Here is a 21,474-nt window from a genome sequence, read left to right on the forward strand (position 1 = left end):
CAACTCTTTTTAAGCCTCAAATGAGACTTAGTTTTCATGCGCAATCAGTGATATAGCCACAAGAAAATGGAACAATCTGTGTGCAGGTCACAGGAATTGTCAAATGCTTCAAAAAGTGGTCGCTTGGAAAATAACTGTGCTCGTGGCTACGACTGTAGTATAAATTATAAAATATTTTATCCATCCTGTAATTTGCGAGTGGCTCGCGTATGAAATTTAAACAAAAATGCTGTAGTCTTGATTTTTCATATCAGAGTGCATTTGTCTATGTTATCAAAGCAATTAGTAACTTTTCTACTGTAGAACTAGCTCTGCATTTTTACTGGTAGCTGGTATTCTAACTTTGGATAATAATAGGGAGTTCCAGAATGATGACTAATTTCCCAGCATGCATCTCAAAATTTAGACAGACGTACTGTACATTTGTGTTTAGCGACAACAGATCATTTCTGACAGGCCTACAGTAAAAGTGTTCTGGCAAATATGTACAAATTTCAGTTTGTTTTTTTCCGAAATTGGTAAAGCTTACTGCTTGCATGTTGGGAAATAAAGCGTATTTGACTGGGATGTTTTGAGGAGATAAACCTCAGATTTATCTCCTCAAACACTTCGCCGTTGACTGGGAGTAGCTCACTGGTAGAAGCTCACTGGGAGGTGTTTGCGAATGACCAGTCAAATACACCTATACATTAAAGATTATTATGCTTTGAAACTCCTTACTGTATCACTGCTTTTAAACTTAACAAACAATTACCATATTATTAACCATTCTGGGCCCATCTACCAATCCATACCATATCTCATACTAACTATAATGGACCCTCCATCTACCAATCCATCCATACCTTTAAGAGAAGATAGTTAAACAAGTAGATATTAGAGTAGTAGCTATATTTATTAACTCAAATTTATGTGTGTACATTTGAAAATCATTGACTTTGCTACGTTTCAGTATGTGCTCATTACTAATGTCTGTCGATAGATTAATCTTATATTTCAGTAATAACAAAAATCTGAAATGTTTAGTTAGTGAGTCATAGAGGTAGTTTTTTTAAATCTGATTATTTTCTCAATATTCTATTCTTCCTAAAAATCTGGGCAAGAAAAACCAACTGTCTTTTTCAGTAAAATAATGTTATATTCTCTTTAAAAAAAGAAAATCATAATTACCCTGCATGTATTTGATTATGTTATTTAATTTAAGGTATAACTTATTAGTATATTTTGGTTAAATCCGCAATTATAATAATTCTTTTAAAATTCTTTTTATTTTCTATGAAACAGTTCAAATCAAAGGTCAGTTGAGCACTGTGGCCATGTGTTGTTTATTGTTTTGTTTTCTGTTTGTATTTTAGTTTTTTATACATTTTGAGTAATGTTTACTTTGTTGGCATGGTAATAATTAACTTAAGTTCTTATGTCATTGCTAAAATAAAACAAAAACAGTTATTTTATTTTAAATATATTTGTTGGACTTACAAGTTTTACTGGCTTCAACTTCTTTAATAAAATCCTACTATAAGTTTATGTTGCATTGAACATAAATTATGTTTTTTATGCATATACAGTGATTAAATTTAATAACATGCCAAATGGTAGGCAGATCTTTGAAATGATACTTAGTATGTGTGCTTATGTGTGGCTGGTGGAGGAGCTTTGTTTAGTGCTTGCTTGAAAGACATCGTGCTATAGGCCTAACAATCTAAACACACAGCGGATGCTTTGAAGCCTTGTTGCTATCTTACTAACTAGCTTTTAAATAATCTTTCCGACAAAAAACTTTTACTATCGTCAAAAAAGGTTTAAAAACGTTTATGTGGTTGTTCATTGATCAGTTTAATATTTTGGCTTGCCATGTTAACATCTAAATAAATCTGATTTAGAAAGACAAAATTCAAATGCCATTTGTGGCAATACAACCAGATTTAAAAAAATGAAAAGGTAACAGTTGAGAGGGCCATACCCATGGTTATAATTTGTTTATAGTAGGGGAAGTCTTATGTTGCAGCCTGTGTGTAAAAATGCATAATTGTAACCTTATAAAATGCAGCTAAAATCAAGAAGCTCAAGCAATTTTTTTTCTTTATAAAAACTATGAAACAGTTTAACTCCTTGGGACATTCTGGAATTACTATTTGTGTATGTCCTTTACCATCAGATTACACCTAAATTGTTTAGTTTTGGTTTTGTAAGTCCCAGACTAGATATTGTTTAAATGTGTGCTTAGTTTCTAGTTTATAGTAACCTGTTATTTCTTGATTCTTCATCAACATAAAGTTGAATCTCATTATTAACATACTTTGAATTCGTACTAGTAGGCCCTAGTTTGTTGAGGCCATTGAGATCGTTTCAGTGATATAGTTTTGTACCTGTGTATTATTTCACATTTTTTTAAACATATTTTGTTTTTTTGTGATTATTTTTGTGACTGGAACAGAAAACCTTGTGAAAGTCTTGTTTTATTACTTTTTAAATTCTGTCATATTAGTTTGTTTCTTTTATTTTTCATTGTTTTTTTAATAGAAAATATTTAATTTTTTAAAGTCACATTTTATTATTTACTTTAGAATATTTACATTTCTTTTATTTATTTCTTTTGTGATTATTTTGTGACTGGAACAGGAATACTTGTGAAAGTCTCTATGTTTTTGCGATTATTGCATGTTTGCGATGTTTTGCGATCGTTGCATGTTTTCGATGTTGCGATCGTTGCAAATCTAGTTTCTTTTGTGATTATATTGTGACTGGAACAGGAATACTTGTTAAAGTCTCTATGTTTATGCGATCATTGCATGTTGGCGATGTTGTGCGATCGTTGCATGTTTGCGATGTTGTGCGATCGTTGCATGTTTGCGATGTGCGATTGTTTATTCTCATTCAATCGTATCAGTTCTGGTTTCATGTGTCAAGCATGAACAAAGTATATTGCTAAATAACTGCTTCATATTTGTAATTAATCAGCTGGCAAATTTAACGTTTTGCTTGCTTTGTGTCTATAGAAAGTAAAGCATTTTTGTTTTGTTTAGTTATGTAGTTTACATTACGTTGATTGTTTGCAATGGCTTTGTTTTCTTGTCTTGTTTCTACAATCTTAAAAATTATGCTGTGATTTTATGTAAACTTTACTGCCAGAAAATGTGTTGAAAGTTCTTTGCATTTTATATGCTTATAATTGTATGTTTACCTACTGTAGATCTAGTTTGTTTTTTTTTTTTTAGAATTTGTTATCATTTGATATTGTTAGAACGTTGCATTTTTCAATGCATGCTTGTATGAACATTTTAATTTGTTGTCAAACATTTATTAACCGTACTGGACACATGAATTTGTAATAGTTAGGACATTTTTCCATCAAACTGAATCACATAATACACTTTTAAGAAGTGCTAAACATTGTTTAGCATTAGAAAAATGGTAAATTTAATGTGTTCTAACATTTGAGAATTCATTGCAATGTCTCCCTAACTTAGTAGAAATATCCCTCTTCCCATTGTAATGTCTCCCTAACTTAGTAGAAATCTCTGTTTTCCCATTGCAATGTCTCCATAACTTAGTAGAAATCTTCCTCTTCCCATTGTAATGTCTCAATAACTTGGTATAAATCTCCCTCTTCCCTTTTTAATGTCTCCCTAACTTAGTATAAATATCTCTTCCCATTGCAATGTCTCCCTAACTTAGTAGAAATCTCTGTTTTCCCATTGAAATGTCTTCCTAACTTAGTAGAACTCTCTCTCTTCCCCATTGCAATGTCTCCCTAACTTAGTAGAAATCTCCCTCTTCCCATTTTAATATCTCCCTAACTTAGTAGAAATCTCCCTCTTCCCATTGTAATGTCTCCCTAACCTAGTAGAAATCTCCTTCTTCCCATTACAATGCCTCCCTAACTTAGTATAAATCTCCCTCTTCCCATTGCAATGTCTCCCTAACTTAGTAGAAATCTCCTTCTTCTCATTACAATGTATCCCTAACTTAGTATAAATCTCCCTCTTCCCATTGCAATGTCTCCCTAACCTAGTAGAAATCTCCTTCTTCCCATTACAATGCCTTCCTAACTTAGTATAAATCTCCCTCTTCCCATTGCAATGTCTCCCTAACCTAGTAGAAATCTCCTTCTTCCCATTACAATGTATCCCTAACTTAGTATAAATCTCCCTCTTCCCATTTTAATGTCTCCCTAACCTAGTAGAAATCTCCTTCTTCTCATTACAATGTATCCCTAACTTAGTATAAATCTCCCTCTTCCCATTGCAATGTCTCCCTAACTTAGTAGTAATCTTCCTCTTTATATTATAATTAGTAGTGTCAGTACTAATACATATTGTAATGTAAATCAGTGATTGATATTTTGTAACATGTTTTCATTCACACTCAGTGTCATCGTTAATATCACCTTACAAGTTTCAGTTTCAAAATTTGGTTTTCTGAAAATCATAAAACTGTTTCATTTGTTGATATTCTGTGTATTAGTTTGCTTTCAGTTTAGACGTTTTAATTGGTTTTATTGGCATTGTCAGTTTTTAATTCATCGATAACATACAATTTTGTGAGTTACCTTTTCAAACTGGAGCATGTATTTGCCACGTCTCTGTTGATCATTCAAATTGTCGTCGTCCCACTTTCTTTTTATTATAAAGTTTTATTTTTAACGTTTTGGTCGACTTGTTTTCTCAACAGTGCTTTTAATTGTTTCATATTCCAACACAATTTATTATTACATCACATTGCTAACATTTTAAGTTTGTAAAATAGTATTGATGGAAAACTAACTATATTTCATTAGTTTTACACATTTATTACAGTAGTACACCACCATGTGAATATTGTTGTGTTCACTAATATTTATTATTACCTGGATAAACTCCTATTCATCTTCGCATAATACTAATAGGGACTCAGAAATATTTTTTTCTGGAAATCCTGTGAGCAATTCGCGTATTGAAAATATGGGTTTTTGAATTTATATTAGAATAAGAATGGCAGAATGTTCCATTTGCTTATGAGGGTTTTCCTTATAAGATGAATAAGCCAAAGTTGGTTTATCCAGGTAAGTGGTCCTACCAACACCGCCGTTGTTAATATCATTTTGGTGGTGGAAGATTTTTAGGTATTATTGTTATTAATTCCTCAATACATAAGGTCATATCAATGTAAATAATGAATGTTTATATCTGAATAAAAATAAAATAAACATTTTAACATTATTTTGCATTTCTTCCCACATGTTAATTTTCTTGGATTACCAATCAGAAATTTGTAAGTGGAAATTTTCTACATAATAATTTTTAAATTTCTTTCAAATTATATTTCCCCATTTCATTCTACTGACCTTTTAGTATGAACCATACATTTTAATATTTGTTCCTACATTCAGAACTAACAACATTATTAACATTTATCATGCATAAATATATGGATAAATAATAAACTTTTTACTGTTATTTTATCAATAATAATAATATACCTTTTATAATTACTAATCCATTTTACAAAGTTAATATTTACATTTTTTCAATTTAAATTCGCCTAAATAAATTATTTAAATCATTAATAAATTGAAACATTTGAAACATTTCAAATTCATTTTCTTTTCATTGTTTATACTAATTATACTATAGATTTAAATAAAAGCTGACAGTGCAAATTTATACATTATCACATTTTAAAATATGTCAGAAAGCAAAGTCTAATGCAGCTTGTAATCAAATTAACTAAAATGTAACTCCAAATTACTAAAAAGCTATTAAATAAAAATCACTTTCAAGTTTCAAAATTGCAAGAAAACAAAGGAATTAAAAATAATTGTTTTACTCTATTTTTCTATATCCTTAAAAAGAAGAGCTAATTTTGCATTTTAAAGAATTTTTCGAAAGCACTAAAATGATAAAATTTTGCTGGAAAATAAATGAAAACAAGGCAAATTACTTGTAATTATAATTCTCATCATTATTTTCTTGTTGCTAATTTTGATGATAATTTTCTTTCGTTCCGGCTTTGTTCCGTTCGACTGGAATTGTGTTTCCATGGTGAGTAATCAATTGTTAGTTAGAATGTTTTTCACAAAAAGTTTTGTCAATTTTAAAATAGTGTTCGTGATTATTGTAATGTTCACATTTTATTTTTAGGCTCTTTCACTGCACCTTTTATACATTTTTTTTCACCTTTTCCATGAGTTGTTATATTACAGAGTTTTATTTTAACATCTTTCGTCTTTTTATGGACGAACTGTTTAATGAAGTGGTTGTAGTAAAGATGTTTTAATTTTCTTGTTCGACCTTCTCCCCTTTATACGACCTCCTTTCCCCTTTATTCGACCTCCTTCCCCTTATTTTTTCTTCTTTGTTTTGTGATTAACATCTACAGAGTAGAGATGTTATTCTACTAATTGTGTTCTTACTGTGGTGATGGCCGGCTGTGTTTATGTATTTTTACTTTAAAAAATCACAGCTTTTACAAGTTTATCCCCTCCTCCCTCCTTTCTGATAATAACTTTTTTTGATTGTGTTTTCACACTACTGGTAAATGATTAGGCATACACTTGAATTTTAGAGATACATAATCAAAAACGTAATTATATATTGACAAAATGTGAAAGTAATGTTCAAAAATAAGTATTACTACTTGATACATTGTTGTTTTATCACGGTAAGTATTCATGTTGTGTTGAACATGGATAGTAATTTATTCATTTTTTTTTCTCTGTTCCATTGATTTTTATTTATTACATTTTAATGTTCAATACGTTGAGGACAGTTAGCTTGTGTCCTATGTATGTTGGTCTCCTAATTGTACATACAGCATGGCAGTAAATTGATTGAGACTGATTCAGTGGAGAGCGGGGTGTGTGGGGCGTCGGAGGAATTGGGGTTGAGGATCTTGGCGAATGTAGCGTTGATGGGAAAAAAACTATACTGAAAGCATAATTGTCGTACAAACACAGTAATTCTAAATATCTTTTGATACTTTTGTCTTATTTTCTTCAAAACTTTTGACTTACATTATTTCCCTTTATATACATCGAAACCTGATCTGCACAGACGAGATCTAATAAGATCGAAACAGTACTGTCTGCAGATTGTATATATACATGTCACATATATTTATATATACCATTTCATATCATACATTGTATCCACATACAAATCATTCAGCATAAAAAATTAGTTAATGTGAACTTATTCATGGAGCCACTATTAAGCTGGATTATCATGACCCGCCCAGATTAATATAAGCTACTAAACTCATGCATGCCTGAGCAGATTGGCATGTTGTTTTGCATAAACAATTTCGCAAACTAAGTTATTACTTGGTGAATGGATTAACATACACCTTGCACCGTGTCTGAACACAACCTATGATAATATTGGTAGACATGGTGTGAACACAGCCTATGATAATATTGGTAGACATGGTGTGAACACAACCTATGATAATATTGGTAGACATGGTGTGAACACAACCTATGATAATATTGGTAGACATGGTGTGAACACAACCTATGATAATAGTAGTGATGGTGTGAACACAACCTATGATACAGTAATAGTTAAACATGGTATAATAAATAATAATAACGTCTACCTTATTTGGTCTCCTAATTAACCAAGCCTTGTGAAACCCCCTCTAAGTTTAACACCAGTTTACTTCAATTGTTTTTGAAGGAGAGTTTGCCTAAAAGATGGAAATTTAAGTTGAATGACAATATGCAAATCAGCTATCATCGATATATAATTGTGAATTCCCAAAATTTTATCTTTTTATTGTTATTCTCAAAAGTTATCTGTCAAGTGATTGACTTCTTGTCTAGGTGAACAGGATGTGATGACACAACACAGGCAACATGGACACATTTTGATTTAACATTATTAATAATTATTTGACGTCTTTATGTTTACACAGGATGAACCAAAGGAGGACTTTAGTCATTTACAACCAACACAACAAAAGAAGAAACTGCAGGAGAAAATTGATGAACTAAATGCTAAAATTGACAAAGAACAGAAAGAAAGGTTGTCCTTTTAACACATTGATACAAAATTAATTAATTTGAGGCTGATACCTCCATGCGCAACTCCAACTGGAGCAACATTACAAAGCTGTAGTTTGGTAGTTAACATGCTTGCTTTCCAATCCCAAGGTCTAGGGTTCAATCCTGACCTAGTGCCAGGGTTGTACCGTAAATCTTGTAATTGTAACCCTGGGTTATTATTCTTTGATTGTTTTTTAGGATGGGTTACTATTAGAGTAGTGGGTTACTATTAGAGTAGTGGGTTACTATTACTCGTTAAATTAGGCACCTAAAAATAGTAACCACCCCCAACTTTTCAGCAACTCATAGCAAAATAATAAAACAGTAGGAATAAGCACATTTGGTTGAACTCTAACTTTATTTTATAAACTCAAAAACACTCAATCCTCCCCCACTCCCGAGATCAACATGCATTATCTTATTATTTTCAAAATACGGCTGCATCATAAGTTTTTGTGACTCTAATAGTAACCCCATGGGTTACTATGATATAGTTTACACCCTGTAATTGGCGAGTTATTTGCTGTGGGATTGTGTATGAATACACACAATAAGCTCTCTATTCAAGTCAGCTGTACTGCTGTAGTACAGCTGTTGTTAGAACTACCCTTGTAGAACAAAGTTGGATTAAGTAAAATAAATAAATATAATTTGGTACAGGCTGTATGAAATCAATTAATTTTCCATTCATTGCTTATAGTCTTTTGTATTCAATTTTATATCATGCTAATGCTACCAAATGAGGTTAAAACTAGTAATAATATTAATAATAACATTATCACCTCTCTCCAGAGAGGGGCTACTCAAAATGCGAGACGTGTACATGAAGAATTCCTCGCTTGGTGACCCAACATCCGTGGACGGCCAGCTTCAACAGATTGGAAAGAGGATGGATGATTATCGATTGGAACTGCAGAAATATCAGGTAAAATCTTGGCTCCTATAGTTAATCAAGCTAGGAGAGACTTGTATGTGGATTAAAAATAGTACTGCAATAAGCAGGGTCAAGGATCAAAGGTCAAAGAAATGGAGGATGGGGGTCTACCCATACACACATGTATTATCTTCCATAGTAAAGTACACCAAATTTGAGGATCAACTTTAAATATGGTAGTACTGTAATAATATTTTTTTTATTTTATTTCTGGGATTTAAAATACTTATTGATATTTATATAATATGTTTATAAATCATTGGAATTATGAGATTTTTTTAGGGCAAGACTGTTTCTTAATCAGCGGTACATTTTCACTGAAATCTGTAGCTTTTCTTCCAAAGAAATAAAAAGTGATGATGTAATGTTAGTAGGTATTAAAAACATAAAAACAGCGGCAAGGGAACAACTTAAAATATGATTCAATTAATCAATTTCAGTTTCATAAAACTGAGAGTGTTATTAAATAGTTTTAATTAGTATGGTATTAGAGTCTTTCATTATTATCAAATGCTAGTTTGTTTAATAGGAGCATAATTATCATTTAAAATCATTGCCAACATTTTTGCTGTTGGTGCTAATACACTCGCTGTTCATCGCACCTTTGTCATTGCTGGCAATCCATCCACCATCTATTATACCACCGTTGTCAGCGCCATTGGCGTCACTACCATTCTAATCATAAATTTATAGAAAAAATTAAAAATGAATATTGGAATATGCCAGATAGTAACATATGACAAAAAATACCTTATTATTATTTATCTTTTTTTAATCATCACATCTTAAGATCTGTCTACACTATCAAACTATTTTGATAAAATATGGTAGTGATATGACATCTTCATGTCCATATATGGGCACATCACATTTGTTTGGTAACATAAACAGGCCTTGTCTTTTGAAAATCATAGGTGTACTACAAATTGCACTCCTCAATACATTCAGAGGTGCTGTAGGTGTGCTGTTTGTATTTTCGTGTGTAGAAGTTTACCAAATTATGTTGTTGTAAATCGCACTCCTCAAGGGCTGTTTAGGAGTGTGTTAGGTGAGTGATCGCACTCATTCGTCTTAAAAGACAAGGCCTGCATAAAGTTTGATAGTGTGGACAGAGCTTAAAGCAATACATCCTTTTTTTTCAATTATTATCTTTCCTCCAAAGAGACGCTCATGGTGCCATGAACCATCACATGCAAGTGAACAGTGTTATTTTATTTAATGTTATTATTATTTATATTGGTAGTATTTTGGCTGTTTTTGGTTATTTTGTTAGAGACATTTTAAGTGGTATTTAATGTATTTAAGAATTAATACCTTGATAATGCTTGTAACTAATATTGTCCATGTATTATTGTTATTTGTTTCTATGGTTACCATATATAGCTTGTTTTATCATTTATCATAATGCCTGTTTTCATATTTTTCATATACATATTTATTCATATTTTTGTTCTGCATTTTGATCCTTTTAAAGAAAATACTAGATTCTGTGTAATATTTGCATAGTAATTTTATGAGTTTTAAAACATTTGTAATTTATTATAAAACTTGCAAAATATCATCTCAGTAGTATACTGAAATAACTTTCAATAAGAAGAAATCCAATTTAAAACAATTCTAATCTTGTTTTGGTGTGTTTTAATTGTTGTAGTTGCTATGGAGGTCAAAGGGCAACATCCCATGTCAGCAGAGATAATATTTATTGAATGTTTTTTTCAAATGTTCATGCCCTTCTTTCCATACCTCTAGAAATATGTGGGTAATGCACCTTATAGCAATAGTAGTAATCGCAACGTAAGTATCATTTTTAGGTACTTTCAATTGTAGTACGCATCACCACATACTACGAAGCAGTCAAGCATTACAAAAGAATGATAACTTTGACCAATTTCAGAATCTGGCATTTTATAAAAATGAGTAAAGATCTATCTACACTATCAAACTTTGTGTGACAAAAAAATGTGATGTGCCCATATATGGACATGGTGATGTCATATCAGTACCATATTTGGGTATATCACTAGCATATTTGGGCACATCACACAAGTTTGATAGTGTAGACATAGCATTAAAATCTCAATTTAGTTTTACTGTGAAGGTGATTGTAATAAATATACCATTATGATTGAATGAATTGTGACCATAAATATCGGCTTTGTCTATATTGTAGTATGTGGTGCCATGCTACAGTATGTCCAGCCTATAAACCATGTGTGCTGCATGTTCATTTTACTGCATGCTTTTGGAGTTTAAGTTTGCATGTGTGCTTACATTCTTTCTTATTGGCTATGAGAATGGTTTGTTTTTCCAATTTTAATTTTTTTCCCATTTCATTTGTCATTTTCTCTAAAGCTCTGTCTACACTATTAAACTTTATGTGACAAAAAAATGTGATGTGCCCATATATGGACACGATGATGTCATATCACTACCATATTCGGGCACATCACACTTTTTTGGTCAAAATAATTTGATAGTGTAGACAGAGTGTAATGTTTGTTGTTTTCTTTTTCAAAAAATCTTTTGAAAAGCTGATAGCTTCGGATTTGATACTACTTATTTCATTTTAACTCTAACAGTTTGCATCTAATAATATCAAACAAGAATTCAACTTTAAATAATTTGTTTAGGTTTTCATATTAGAGCTGGTTTGTTTTTAATGCCTAACAATATTATTCACACAGTTAGAATTTAGTTGAAGCATAGAATATAATTAAATATTGTCTGCAAGTAACTTAACTTATATAGCCATTATTTCTAATTAAAGAATAGGAAACTTTTGGTATTAAACATCTAGTGTGAAATGCAATAACTCATTGCTGTATATAAATAAACTGAATTTCTTTGAATGGCAACAAAATTCTCACAAAATATTTGAATTGTATTTTAAATTTAATTATATTATAACAGCTAATCTTTAAACAAATTTGTTGAAGCATTGCAGTATAAATGTGAGCGTTAATGTTAATTTAGATTCAACTGTCTGCTTCATAACACCATGTTCACATCAGTTTGTACTTGAATGTTGTCAATGCAATAAGGTGGTATTAGCTAAAGCTTAGTTCCCACTTAGATGGATTGGCAATTGAAAGTTGACCAATCACAAGAGACAGTTCGGATGATCCATCACGCCGTGATTGGTCAATTTGCGGTGCATTTACATCCTTGCATTGCCAGAGTGACATGCTGGTATACACTAACAATGTTGATGTGTTTAACATAGCTTTTGCTAATCAACTGTTTGTTCAGACATCAAATTGTGTATATTACATAATTATGCTACAGTACATTTTCACCTGGCTTAATGTACGTTGTTTGGCAGCATAGGTGTGAAATGAGGTCTAACATGATCATGGCTTAATGTGAATCTCTGGTTTTGCAACACAAGTGTGAACAGGTGCTTAATCTACTTTTTATTCTAACAGGATCTCAAGTTTGCATGAACGGCTTTGAATAAAAATGCGCAAAATTGAACACTTAAAACAAAAATTGTATAATATTGAGTCAAATTATTTTTTTTTTAAATTGAGTAGACCAAATCATGTTGCATTATCTATGACATACAAAATACAGTACCACAACAATCATGAAGACTCACAAATGAGATTTAAGTGTCCACATATTTATTTCATAAAAGGATAACATTTAAATTTGTTGACAGCAAAAAGCTTCAGGTTGTAACTCATTTGTCTCATTGATGTTTGGTCACCAGTTTTAATATTCTGTCATTTTTATGCTTTAATACCAGAAATGTGTTCATTTGTTATAATTGTCATTTTTTGATAGTGTTATACATACAAAACATTTCAACAACGTTATCACTAATATATGTATACAGTCATTTTGTTGTGTTTTTTGTAGTATTTAGCTGAGTGTGTTCTACATTATATTCTTTAAATCTAATCATATGCCTTCTATTGAATAAAATATGAAGGGGAATAGACGGAAAGGGTGAATAGATGGGAAGGGTGAATAGACGGGAAGGGTGAATAGACGGAAAGGGGGAATAGACGGAAAGGGTGAATAGACGGAAAGGGTGAATAGACGGAAAGGGTGAATAAACGGAAAGGGTGAATAGACGGAAAGGGTGAATAGACAGAAAGGGGAAATAGGTAGGAAGGGTGAATAGACGGGAAGGGTGAATAGACGGGAAGGGTGAATAGACGGGAAGGGTGAATAGACGGGAAGGGTGAATAGACGGAAAGGGTGAATAGACGAGAAGGGTGAATAGATGAGAAGGGTGAATAGACGAGAAGGGTGAATAGACGAGAAGGGTGAATAGACAGGAAAAGAAATAGACAGGAAAAGAAATAGACAGGAAGGGTGAATAGACGAGGGAAATAGGTGGGAAGGGTGAATAGATAGAAAGGGTGAATAGATTGCAAGAGTGAATAGACTGCAAGAGTGAATAGACCGTAAAGGATAATACACAATAAATGGGAATATAGATCACTGAAGCTCATAGTTATCTTCTTTATTTGGGTTTCTTGGGTTTTATCGTACATCATTCACTATAGCCCAGTCAAATCCAATCATCTTTCAATTTTTTTCGTTTGTTTGTTTGTTTACTCAAATAAAGTATGCATCTATGTGTAAGCAAACAAAGCCTGTGAAAAAATTAAACACAAGTAATATTTTTATTAATGATATAATGCAATACTAATTTTTTTTACTGTATTATTAAAAAGAATTGTTAATTTATCTTAATTCTTTCAAAGTCGAAATAAAGATTTATTTGGTGATGTTGATAGTATTAAATGTTGGTATTTATTTTTATTTTTCTACAGTCGTTCATGGACAAGGCAGAAGGCAAACCTGTGTCTACAAGTGGCAAAAGTCAAACACTTCCGAAGGAACAAGTTAACAGCCCCAGCCAAAACGCAAGTACCCCACCACCCCCAGATTTTACAATCCCAGCACCTCCCCCTATTGATGGGCTTAGCACATCCAGTACTCAATCTCTGCCGAATGCATCATCACCAGCAAACTCTACATTTGATGACAGTAGACATAGGTAGGTATCTGATTCAAATGTGATGTACCCATATATGAACATGATGATGTCATAGCACTACCATATTTGGGCACATCACACTTTTTTTTGTTGAACTAGTTTGATAGTGTAGACAGAGCTTAAGCTTACCATTCCAGTCATCTACATTAAAAACATTCTCATGATACCAGACATATTAGGCCAGTCCAAAGGTGTCCAGTTATAAGAGTGACCGAAATATATATATACACACTTGTCTTTCAGCATTGGTCAGCTGCGGCCAGAGAGCACATTTGATGAGGACTTTGTTGACGAGGTTGCCTTATGTACATGTGTTGCTCTATATTCCTTTGATGGTAATTATACATCTTTATTCATAACTCTATCCAATGTCATACCTGGGTAGCCTCAGTTAGACAATATGTTGTTATCGTGTGGCCGAGCAGTTATGGTAGGGGTGCTACAAACTATAGCTATAATATCGGTACAGGTTGAAGGCTTTCCTCAACAATATTTTTAATCTTCTCGGAGGTCTAGTGTACACTTTAAATGGCATGTGTGCACTTTTAAAGAACTCAGTACATCTTCAAAAGAGTAATGGAGTCATTCTGGTGTACGATCCATTCTAGCCCCTGTTTTTTTGATAGACAAATAAACAGTGGTGATTTTGAATCCTACAAACTTCAGATTTTGAAATAAGATTTTTTTTTCTCTCAGCCACGGAAGGATCATCGCTAAGTTTGCAAGCAGATGATACATATGATGTTATGGAGTACGACAGCGGAGATGGTTGGACTCGTGTACGCAAGGGCAGTGAAGAGGGCTATGTTCCTACTTCGTACATACAAATAGATAATTAAACAATAAATGATATAAGTGCATAAAGCTCTTTCTGCACTATCAAAGTTTATGTGACAAAAAAATGTGGTGTGCCCATATATGGATATGGTGACGTCATATTACTACCATATTTGGGCATATCACTACCATATTTGAGCACATCGCATTTTTGTCAAATTAGTTTGATAGTGTAGACAGAGCTTAATGTATGACTAGTCAGCGCCAGGCCACATTCAATTTGATGCGGTTAAAGTAATTGTGTTTAGTTTTATATCTTCTTCAACATATTGTTTCAAACAGCTACCGAATAATTTGCCACTATTCCTCAATTTGATTATTTCCTATTGGTTGTTTTTACAATTTCAATCGTTTGATTTTATACTAAATATTATGAACGCCGCAATATCTACACGCTAAAATTAAATATGTTGTTGCCTAAACCGAGTCCTAAATTATAAATTGTACCATTTAACATGTACTATGGTAACTGTTTTAACAAACAAGCATTTTCAGCCAGCTCAAAGATATCTATTGTGTGGGAAAATGTTGCAAAAAAACCAACAAATATTTACAATATAAAATTTAAATCATAAAGCTCTGCCTACACTATCAAACCCATATATGGACATGATGATGTCATATCGCTACTATATTTGGGCATATCACTACCATATTTGGGCACACTTTTTTTGTCAGACAGAAATGACAATGCTGTGGCTGGATCTCAATGGCTATACAAATAAAAATAGACAAAATGCAAAAAACGTAAGTAAAACAGCCAGTCTATTATATAGAAGAAATATATAAAAATATGTATGTATTTATATGAGTTAGTATGATATTTCTGGTGTTTTTTTAGTATCTATCTAATGTATGCAATTTATATTTTATTAGAAAAATGTTTTGGGATTCAATAACATAATTTTCTGATTCATGATTCAGATTACAAACCCTGTAGAATGGAATACATTTCAGATTTAAACAAATTTGCCAAAATAATGTAAAATTACAAAATCATATATTATTTCATATAGGTTTAATTAATATAGATTTACAGTCTTAAGCTCTATCTACACTATCAAATTCTATGTGAGAAAAAAATGTTTGTCCATATATGGACATGATGATGTCATATCACCACCATATTTGAGCATATCACCTCCATATTTGGGCATAGCACCACCATATTTGGGCACATCACACTTTTTTTGTCAAACTAGTTTGATAGTGTAGACAGAGCTTAAGAAGCTCACAAGTTAGGCGAGATGATTCCAATTACAATATTTTTGTACATAAAAACGTTTTTAATAGCACGTAATATCTACAGTGTCATATTTCACAATAAAATGTAAACATTTTGTGTCTAAGAATCCTTATTAGGATTAGAAATATAATATATTGAAATATGTTTTTTATTTTTAAAGTACACTAGATTTCAAGCGAAAGGGTTGCAGCGTTAAATCATTGTTAGTTGAGTTCTTCCATTGATGTGTGTACATACAAAAAAAAGTTTGATAAGTAAAGCAGCATTAGAAAATTGCATAGTGTTCTTAACACCCTAGTAACTAAAGTTAAAAACTAATTACGCCCTTATAAACAATAGAAAACACATACAGATTTATAATACGCGAATAGTAGAGTGGTTATCACATTAATTTAAATTTATATCATTTTTACGATGTTAATACATTTTTCATCGTTATAATATTAATGTAAAGAATGATTAGCAATTTTTATAAATAATAAATGATTAGTAGTTAGAGCCTATGTATTAAAAAAAATACCACACATAAAATGTTATAGCAAGCGTTTGATAATGATTTCATTCCTGAAAGGTGCTGATTGGTCAAACAGGTGCCCAGGATTTAATGTATGCAAATTTATGCATATTAAAATGTATTTACATAAATTTTAATTTCATTTTAGATTCCACCTAGATTTTATTAAAATAGATATTTTGTCTAATTCATTATCTTAAAATTTTTTTGGGACAATTAAATACTGTAATAAAAACTAAATTAAGGATAGAAAAAATTTAAAATTATTATTTTATTATAATAACCATATTATAATTTATATTTTATTTTCAAATACCATTGATTATGGCAACAATTTAGTTGTTTAACCTGATTATACAAAACTCTAAATATTCACTTTACAATTGTGGATATGCCTTAAAATGTAAGAATAGTTGGAACAAATTTATCCGTAATGACTGTAGTGTGGTTCCTATTAACCCCTTATTTTGAATCTATATATAAACTGTACAAAAAAGCTCAATAGATTCAGGAGAACCCACTTAATCCTTACACGGAAAAAAATAGTTTTCATGTGGATTCTTTTTTGACAAAATGTCTTGAAAAACACTTCCAATTTTCAAGATGTTCTACCAAGCCATTAAAAAACAAACATGATTTAAACTTTGCACCATGGACTTGGTATTTGAGAATCTACTCAAACTATAAATCTGCAAAATAAACGTTATTGACCACAACCGGTATAATTTATATTAGTTTTTCTATAAGGTATACTGCCATTATGTTTGTGTATGGAACTAGCTGCATACAGTAGAAATTGTTGATATGTTTCTTTTTGTCAAATAATATACCTGTCTTTCATTTAATATCTAACATCCTTTTGTTCCAATTTAAACTTTTATGAAAGCATACTTGATGTTTATAAATAGATATTAATATCACAATTATTACATAGTTATTTAGTGGTATGTTACAAGATTTTATTAATAATTGAAGTACATCGATTATTAAACACGAGTTCTGTGAATTTGAATGTTAATTTTTTTCTTTTTTTTTACAATGTTTTGTACGAAATGTATTTATAATTAAGATAATGTATTACGTAGCCACCTGTTAGAACTTTATGTTAATCAATGTAGATGGATTATCTGATAACGTATCATTCATAAATCATTTTATATATTAAAAGAATTTCTTTTTTTCATAACAATAAATTAAATAATGATTGTTATAATGTAAAATACTCTCAGTATATGAAGTTCGTCTACAATACAATATTGACACATATAATATGGTATACTAATATTAGTATACAAGGCATAGTAAGCCTTAAAGTAAGAGTTGGGTATAGTTGATAATGTACTATAGTTATACTTGGACCAGTATGAGAGATAGCAGGCTACTATTGTCAATGGTGTGTAAATATACATTTTATTATTTACAAGCAAATTTACCTAGTTTGTGTTTTGTTCTTAGTGTGACTTGTCTTAATAATAGTGTCTAGTTTTCCACAAATTTGTTTAAAAACTGGCAAAGTTTAATTCTTCTCCCTAATTTACGCTTACTTTTGGATACAAGTAAATCGGATCCATCCCCTAATTTTCACAAAATATTGTACCCATACCCTCAGCCATACACAGTAATATTTGAAATGATATAAAATCCATCAGAATATTAAAATAAAAATTCAATCTTCATCCTCAAAATAACACTGGAGCTAAAAGAATGTTTCAGTCGTCATTAAATAGTTGTGATTTTATTCTTATTTTCTAACTTCTACATAATATACAATGTAGCAAAAAGACAAGCTATTTTAGAAGAGTTATATACAATTTCAAACTACAGTAGGTCTACATAAAGTTGCTACTTTTTAACTGCTGAAATACATACATTACTTTCCATTTGAACGGTCCTATATGGTACAACACAGAATCAGAATTTAACATTGGACCCCACAGTCGTACTACAAATTATTTAGTGTCAAAATCTCAAACATATATTATTATTATCTATAATTATATATCTTTTAGTATGCATATTAATACTGTATCTTGCAGGTCTTGTTAAACTTAGTTCCCACTATGACAGTTTGGATAATCCATTGCTTGTGATTGGTCAAATTACTTGCATTCTGCTTACGTTACATCATGGTGGAACGAGTTTAGCCTCTTGTTAGATTCAATAGTTAAATTCATTAATGTTTTTAATAAGGCAATTTTGTCTCATTTGGGAAGGAAAGACTTATAAAGTGGTTTAAATCACAGATCCCAACCCAACAGAAACCAAAATCCCTTCAAAAAAATTTGAAACATTGTTACAATCATGAAATTAAAGGTGCTCAATTTCAATAATAAAAATAATGAATGTATCGATAAATGTAATGGCATATAAAATAGCTGAAATACAGGTTAGTGCGAGTGTTAATCGTGATTGTGATGGTGGTAAAATTGTCCATCTTCGAAATCAAGGAATTTGATCTATTGCAAATGACTATATCATTTGTCAATTTAAAATATCAATTTCGTTCTTTTTACGATATACATTATACTCTGGAATCATTTATAACAAGATTTGCTGGTCGATTTGCTTTATATAAACCACCAAAATCGCAGGTAGATTAAGAAAGTCACTACAATGCTCGTTACGGCGGCAATTTTCGCGTTTCGGGATCGAAGATTCAGATTTTTTGCATCTCTCTTGTACTTCTCTGAATTGTAAACTAAATTACTTGCTTTTTCATCCAAGTCTAAAAAGTAAAAAGAAAACACATTTAATTTGTGCAACGTTTTAAACCGATTGGTTTGCTTTTCTTCTTGCTTATAATGTGCTTGTCAATTGTATGACTCACTATACGACCCCTGGGAGAAGTGCGTCATTTGTTCGATGTGTGTCATACCTTATGAATACCATGACACACCCCTGCGTCAAAAAAGTGACTTACCTTTAGGTGACCATGACGCACCCATTGAGGAAAAATGATTGAAACAACATTGATATTGTGTGTGGTAAAATGACGGACATTGACACATCATTTTTCATGATTGCACATGCACATTCTAACTGGTATACTATGCACCCTTACCTGAGATTGCAATGCCTCTCTGCATGACATCATCAATATTTTGGACCATAATTCTTTGAACATCCTGTAACTCTGACTTGATTCCTGTTAAATGTCTTCTTTGTCTGCTGTCTACGTATGTTTTCTTAGCTTTTGATAAATATGTGTCTGAAATTAAAATGTTTTTGTATGCAAATAATTACAAGAATCAAAGTCAATTTTTATTTTACAGATCATCTCTGGAATTGGCAACTTACCAAATTCAATGAACGGGTACGGTCTAGAGACTGTTGCCACCCGCCGCCCATATTTTGAAGCAAATTCTTGTTGGATGTCCTCTAAATATTGAAATGCTAAATTCATTTTAAAGGATTTTTCACATAATGCCAGAAAGCAAACACCATCTTGTATAATATAGCTGAAATATAAGAAAATATAGTGGTTATTAAAACTATTTAATTTCATATTTATTTCTGAATTCACATCCATGGGTGACATAAAATACTAGTACAAAAACAAGTTCAGTATTTTTCAAAAATAATATTTTCATTAAATCATAGTTTTATGCCTGGAATATGCTCACAAACATACATGCAGATGGAGTCCATTGTAACAAGGATTGTGAACCATGAACCCAGTTAAATTTTAACTTATCTTTCTTCAATGATTTAAATAATTGTTGAGTATGTAAAGACAACACAGGTTCCTTACTGAAATATGTATGGTTCAGTTGCTATGCTTAATTTAGGTGGTGAAGATTGATTCATCTTAGAAAACAGAAGCTTTGCTTGTTTTTGATATTCAGACAAACTTCTTCCTATCTGTAAAAAATAAATAAAAATTTATATTAAAGCAAAATTCCTTACAATACTTGTCTTAATATAAAAAAACAGCTACTAGTGTACTGTATATAAAACTATGGTTAAATCGCAATTAATTTATCAGTCGCGAGAGTATTAAAGACAGCCTAACCCTGGCCTTGTATTGTACGCAATAAAACTGATGGTGAGTAAAGCCAATAATATTCATCAAAAGCACACAAAATATGATAAGTTTTAATTTAAACACAATTTTGTCACCGACTCCTATGTGTTCATCCGGTTCTCACCTGCTCATCCTCCTGCATGGACGCTACTAGTGGAAGTCCATCAGCCACTCTAGCAATGAAAGTTGACAATATCATTTTTTGCTATTTCTGTTTCTTTCAACCCTGCAAAGAATTAGATATTCAAAAAAACTATTTAATATAAATTATAGGTCTAGCCTATCTACTATATGGGCCCTTACTATAAGGCCTTACTAGGCCTACTCTTATTTTAAAATTCAACATTGATTATATCTGACTAGTCTAGGCTAGGCCTGTACATAATTACTGATAACTATTTACAATTACAATTTGAATTTGCACTTATGAAACTTAGTATTGTAATGTATTATCTAGGCTAGTCCTAGCTAGGCTTAGCCCCCATATATTGGCTTGCAGAGCGGGGGAAAGAAGCGTAACTTGCTCACAAACTCTCGCTCAGCAGACGGGACGGAGTTACCGTGCATCACGCTAAAAAAAACTGATTGTTAACTTGGTTACTGACTTTTTCCTTGGTAAATTGCAATCAACTGAAAGTATAAAATATACTAAATCTTCTGTAGACGAGACAACAATTGTTACCCAGCAGTGTTTTCTGGTCGTTTATCAATAATAAATACAGTAACAACCTTATGTTTAGAGCTGACGTGGATTGGAAAACACATCGTAAAGTTCACAGATCCAGACACGCTTCATTAATTATGACCCGGAAGTAGATAAACAGCTGTTCCCGCAATTCAACTCGCCCACCCCACCCCTCCGATCCCTATGTCATCTGA

At 31.6% G+C, this 21,474-nt stretch overlaps 2 protein-coding genes across 6 annotated transcripts in view; one reads left to right on the forward strand and one right to left on the reverse strand.

Moving 5' to 3' along the window:
* LOC144838566 (formin-binding protein 1-like) overlaps positions 1-17,999 on the forward strand; it is a 33,887-nt gene extending 15,888 nt beyond the window's left edge. For 2 of the 5 annotated variants that reach the window (XM_078693980.1, XM_078693982.1), the window contains 6 exons: positions 7,897-8,006; positions 8,819-8,951; positions 10,710-10,754; positions 13,748-13,974; positions 14,218-14,309; positions 14,671-17,999. In XM_078693980.1, the coding sequence (XP_078550106.1) occupies positions 7,897-8,006; positions 8,819-8,951; positions 10,710-10,754; positions 13,748-13,974; positions 14,218-14,309; positions 14,671-14,813 (750 nt within the window). In that variant the 3' untranslated portion in view covers positions 14,814-17,999. Of the gene's footprint in view, positions 1-1,284; positions 1,297-7,896; positions 8,007-8,818; positions 8,952-10,709; positions 10,755-13,747; positions 13,975-14,217; positions 14,310-14,670 lie in introns of all 5 variants that reach the window. The other 3 variants (XM_078693978.1, XM_078693979.1, XM_078693981.1) reach the window with 3 other exon arrangements.
* Positions 18,000-18,071: 72 nt separating this feature from the next.
* Positions 18,072-21,361, reverse strand: LOC144838567 (vesicle-trafficking protein SEC22b-like). The gene is made up of 6 exons (XM_078693983.1): positions 21,201-21,361; positions 20,720-20,821; positions 20,323-20,432; positions 19,869-20,029; positions 19,633-19,779; positions 18,072-19,296 (listed from the first exon to the last, which is right to left on the reverse strand). Exons 2-6 carry the CDS (start codon positions 20,792-20,794, stop codon positions 19,139-19,141), a joined length of 651 nt encoding a protein of 216 aa, XP_078550109.1. The 5' UTR covers positions 20,795-20,821; positions 21,201-21,361; the 3' UTR covers positions 18,072-19,138.
* Between the last annotated feature and the right edge of the window lie 113 nt (positions 21,362-21,474).

The sequence above is a fragment of the Antedon bifida genome, chromosome 3 (genome assembly GCF_963402885.1).
Source record: "Antedon bifida chromosome 3, ecAntBifi1.1, whole genome shotgun sequence".
Taxonomy (NCBI): domain Eukaryota; kingdom Metazoa; phylum Echinodermata; class Crinoidea; order Comatulida; family Antedonidae; genus Antedon; species Antedon bifida.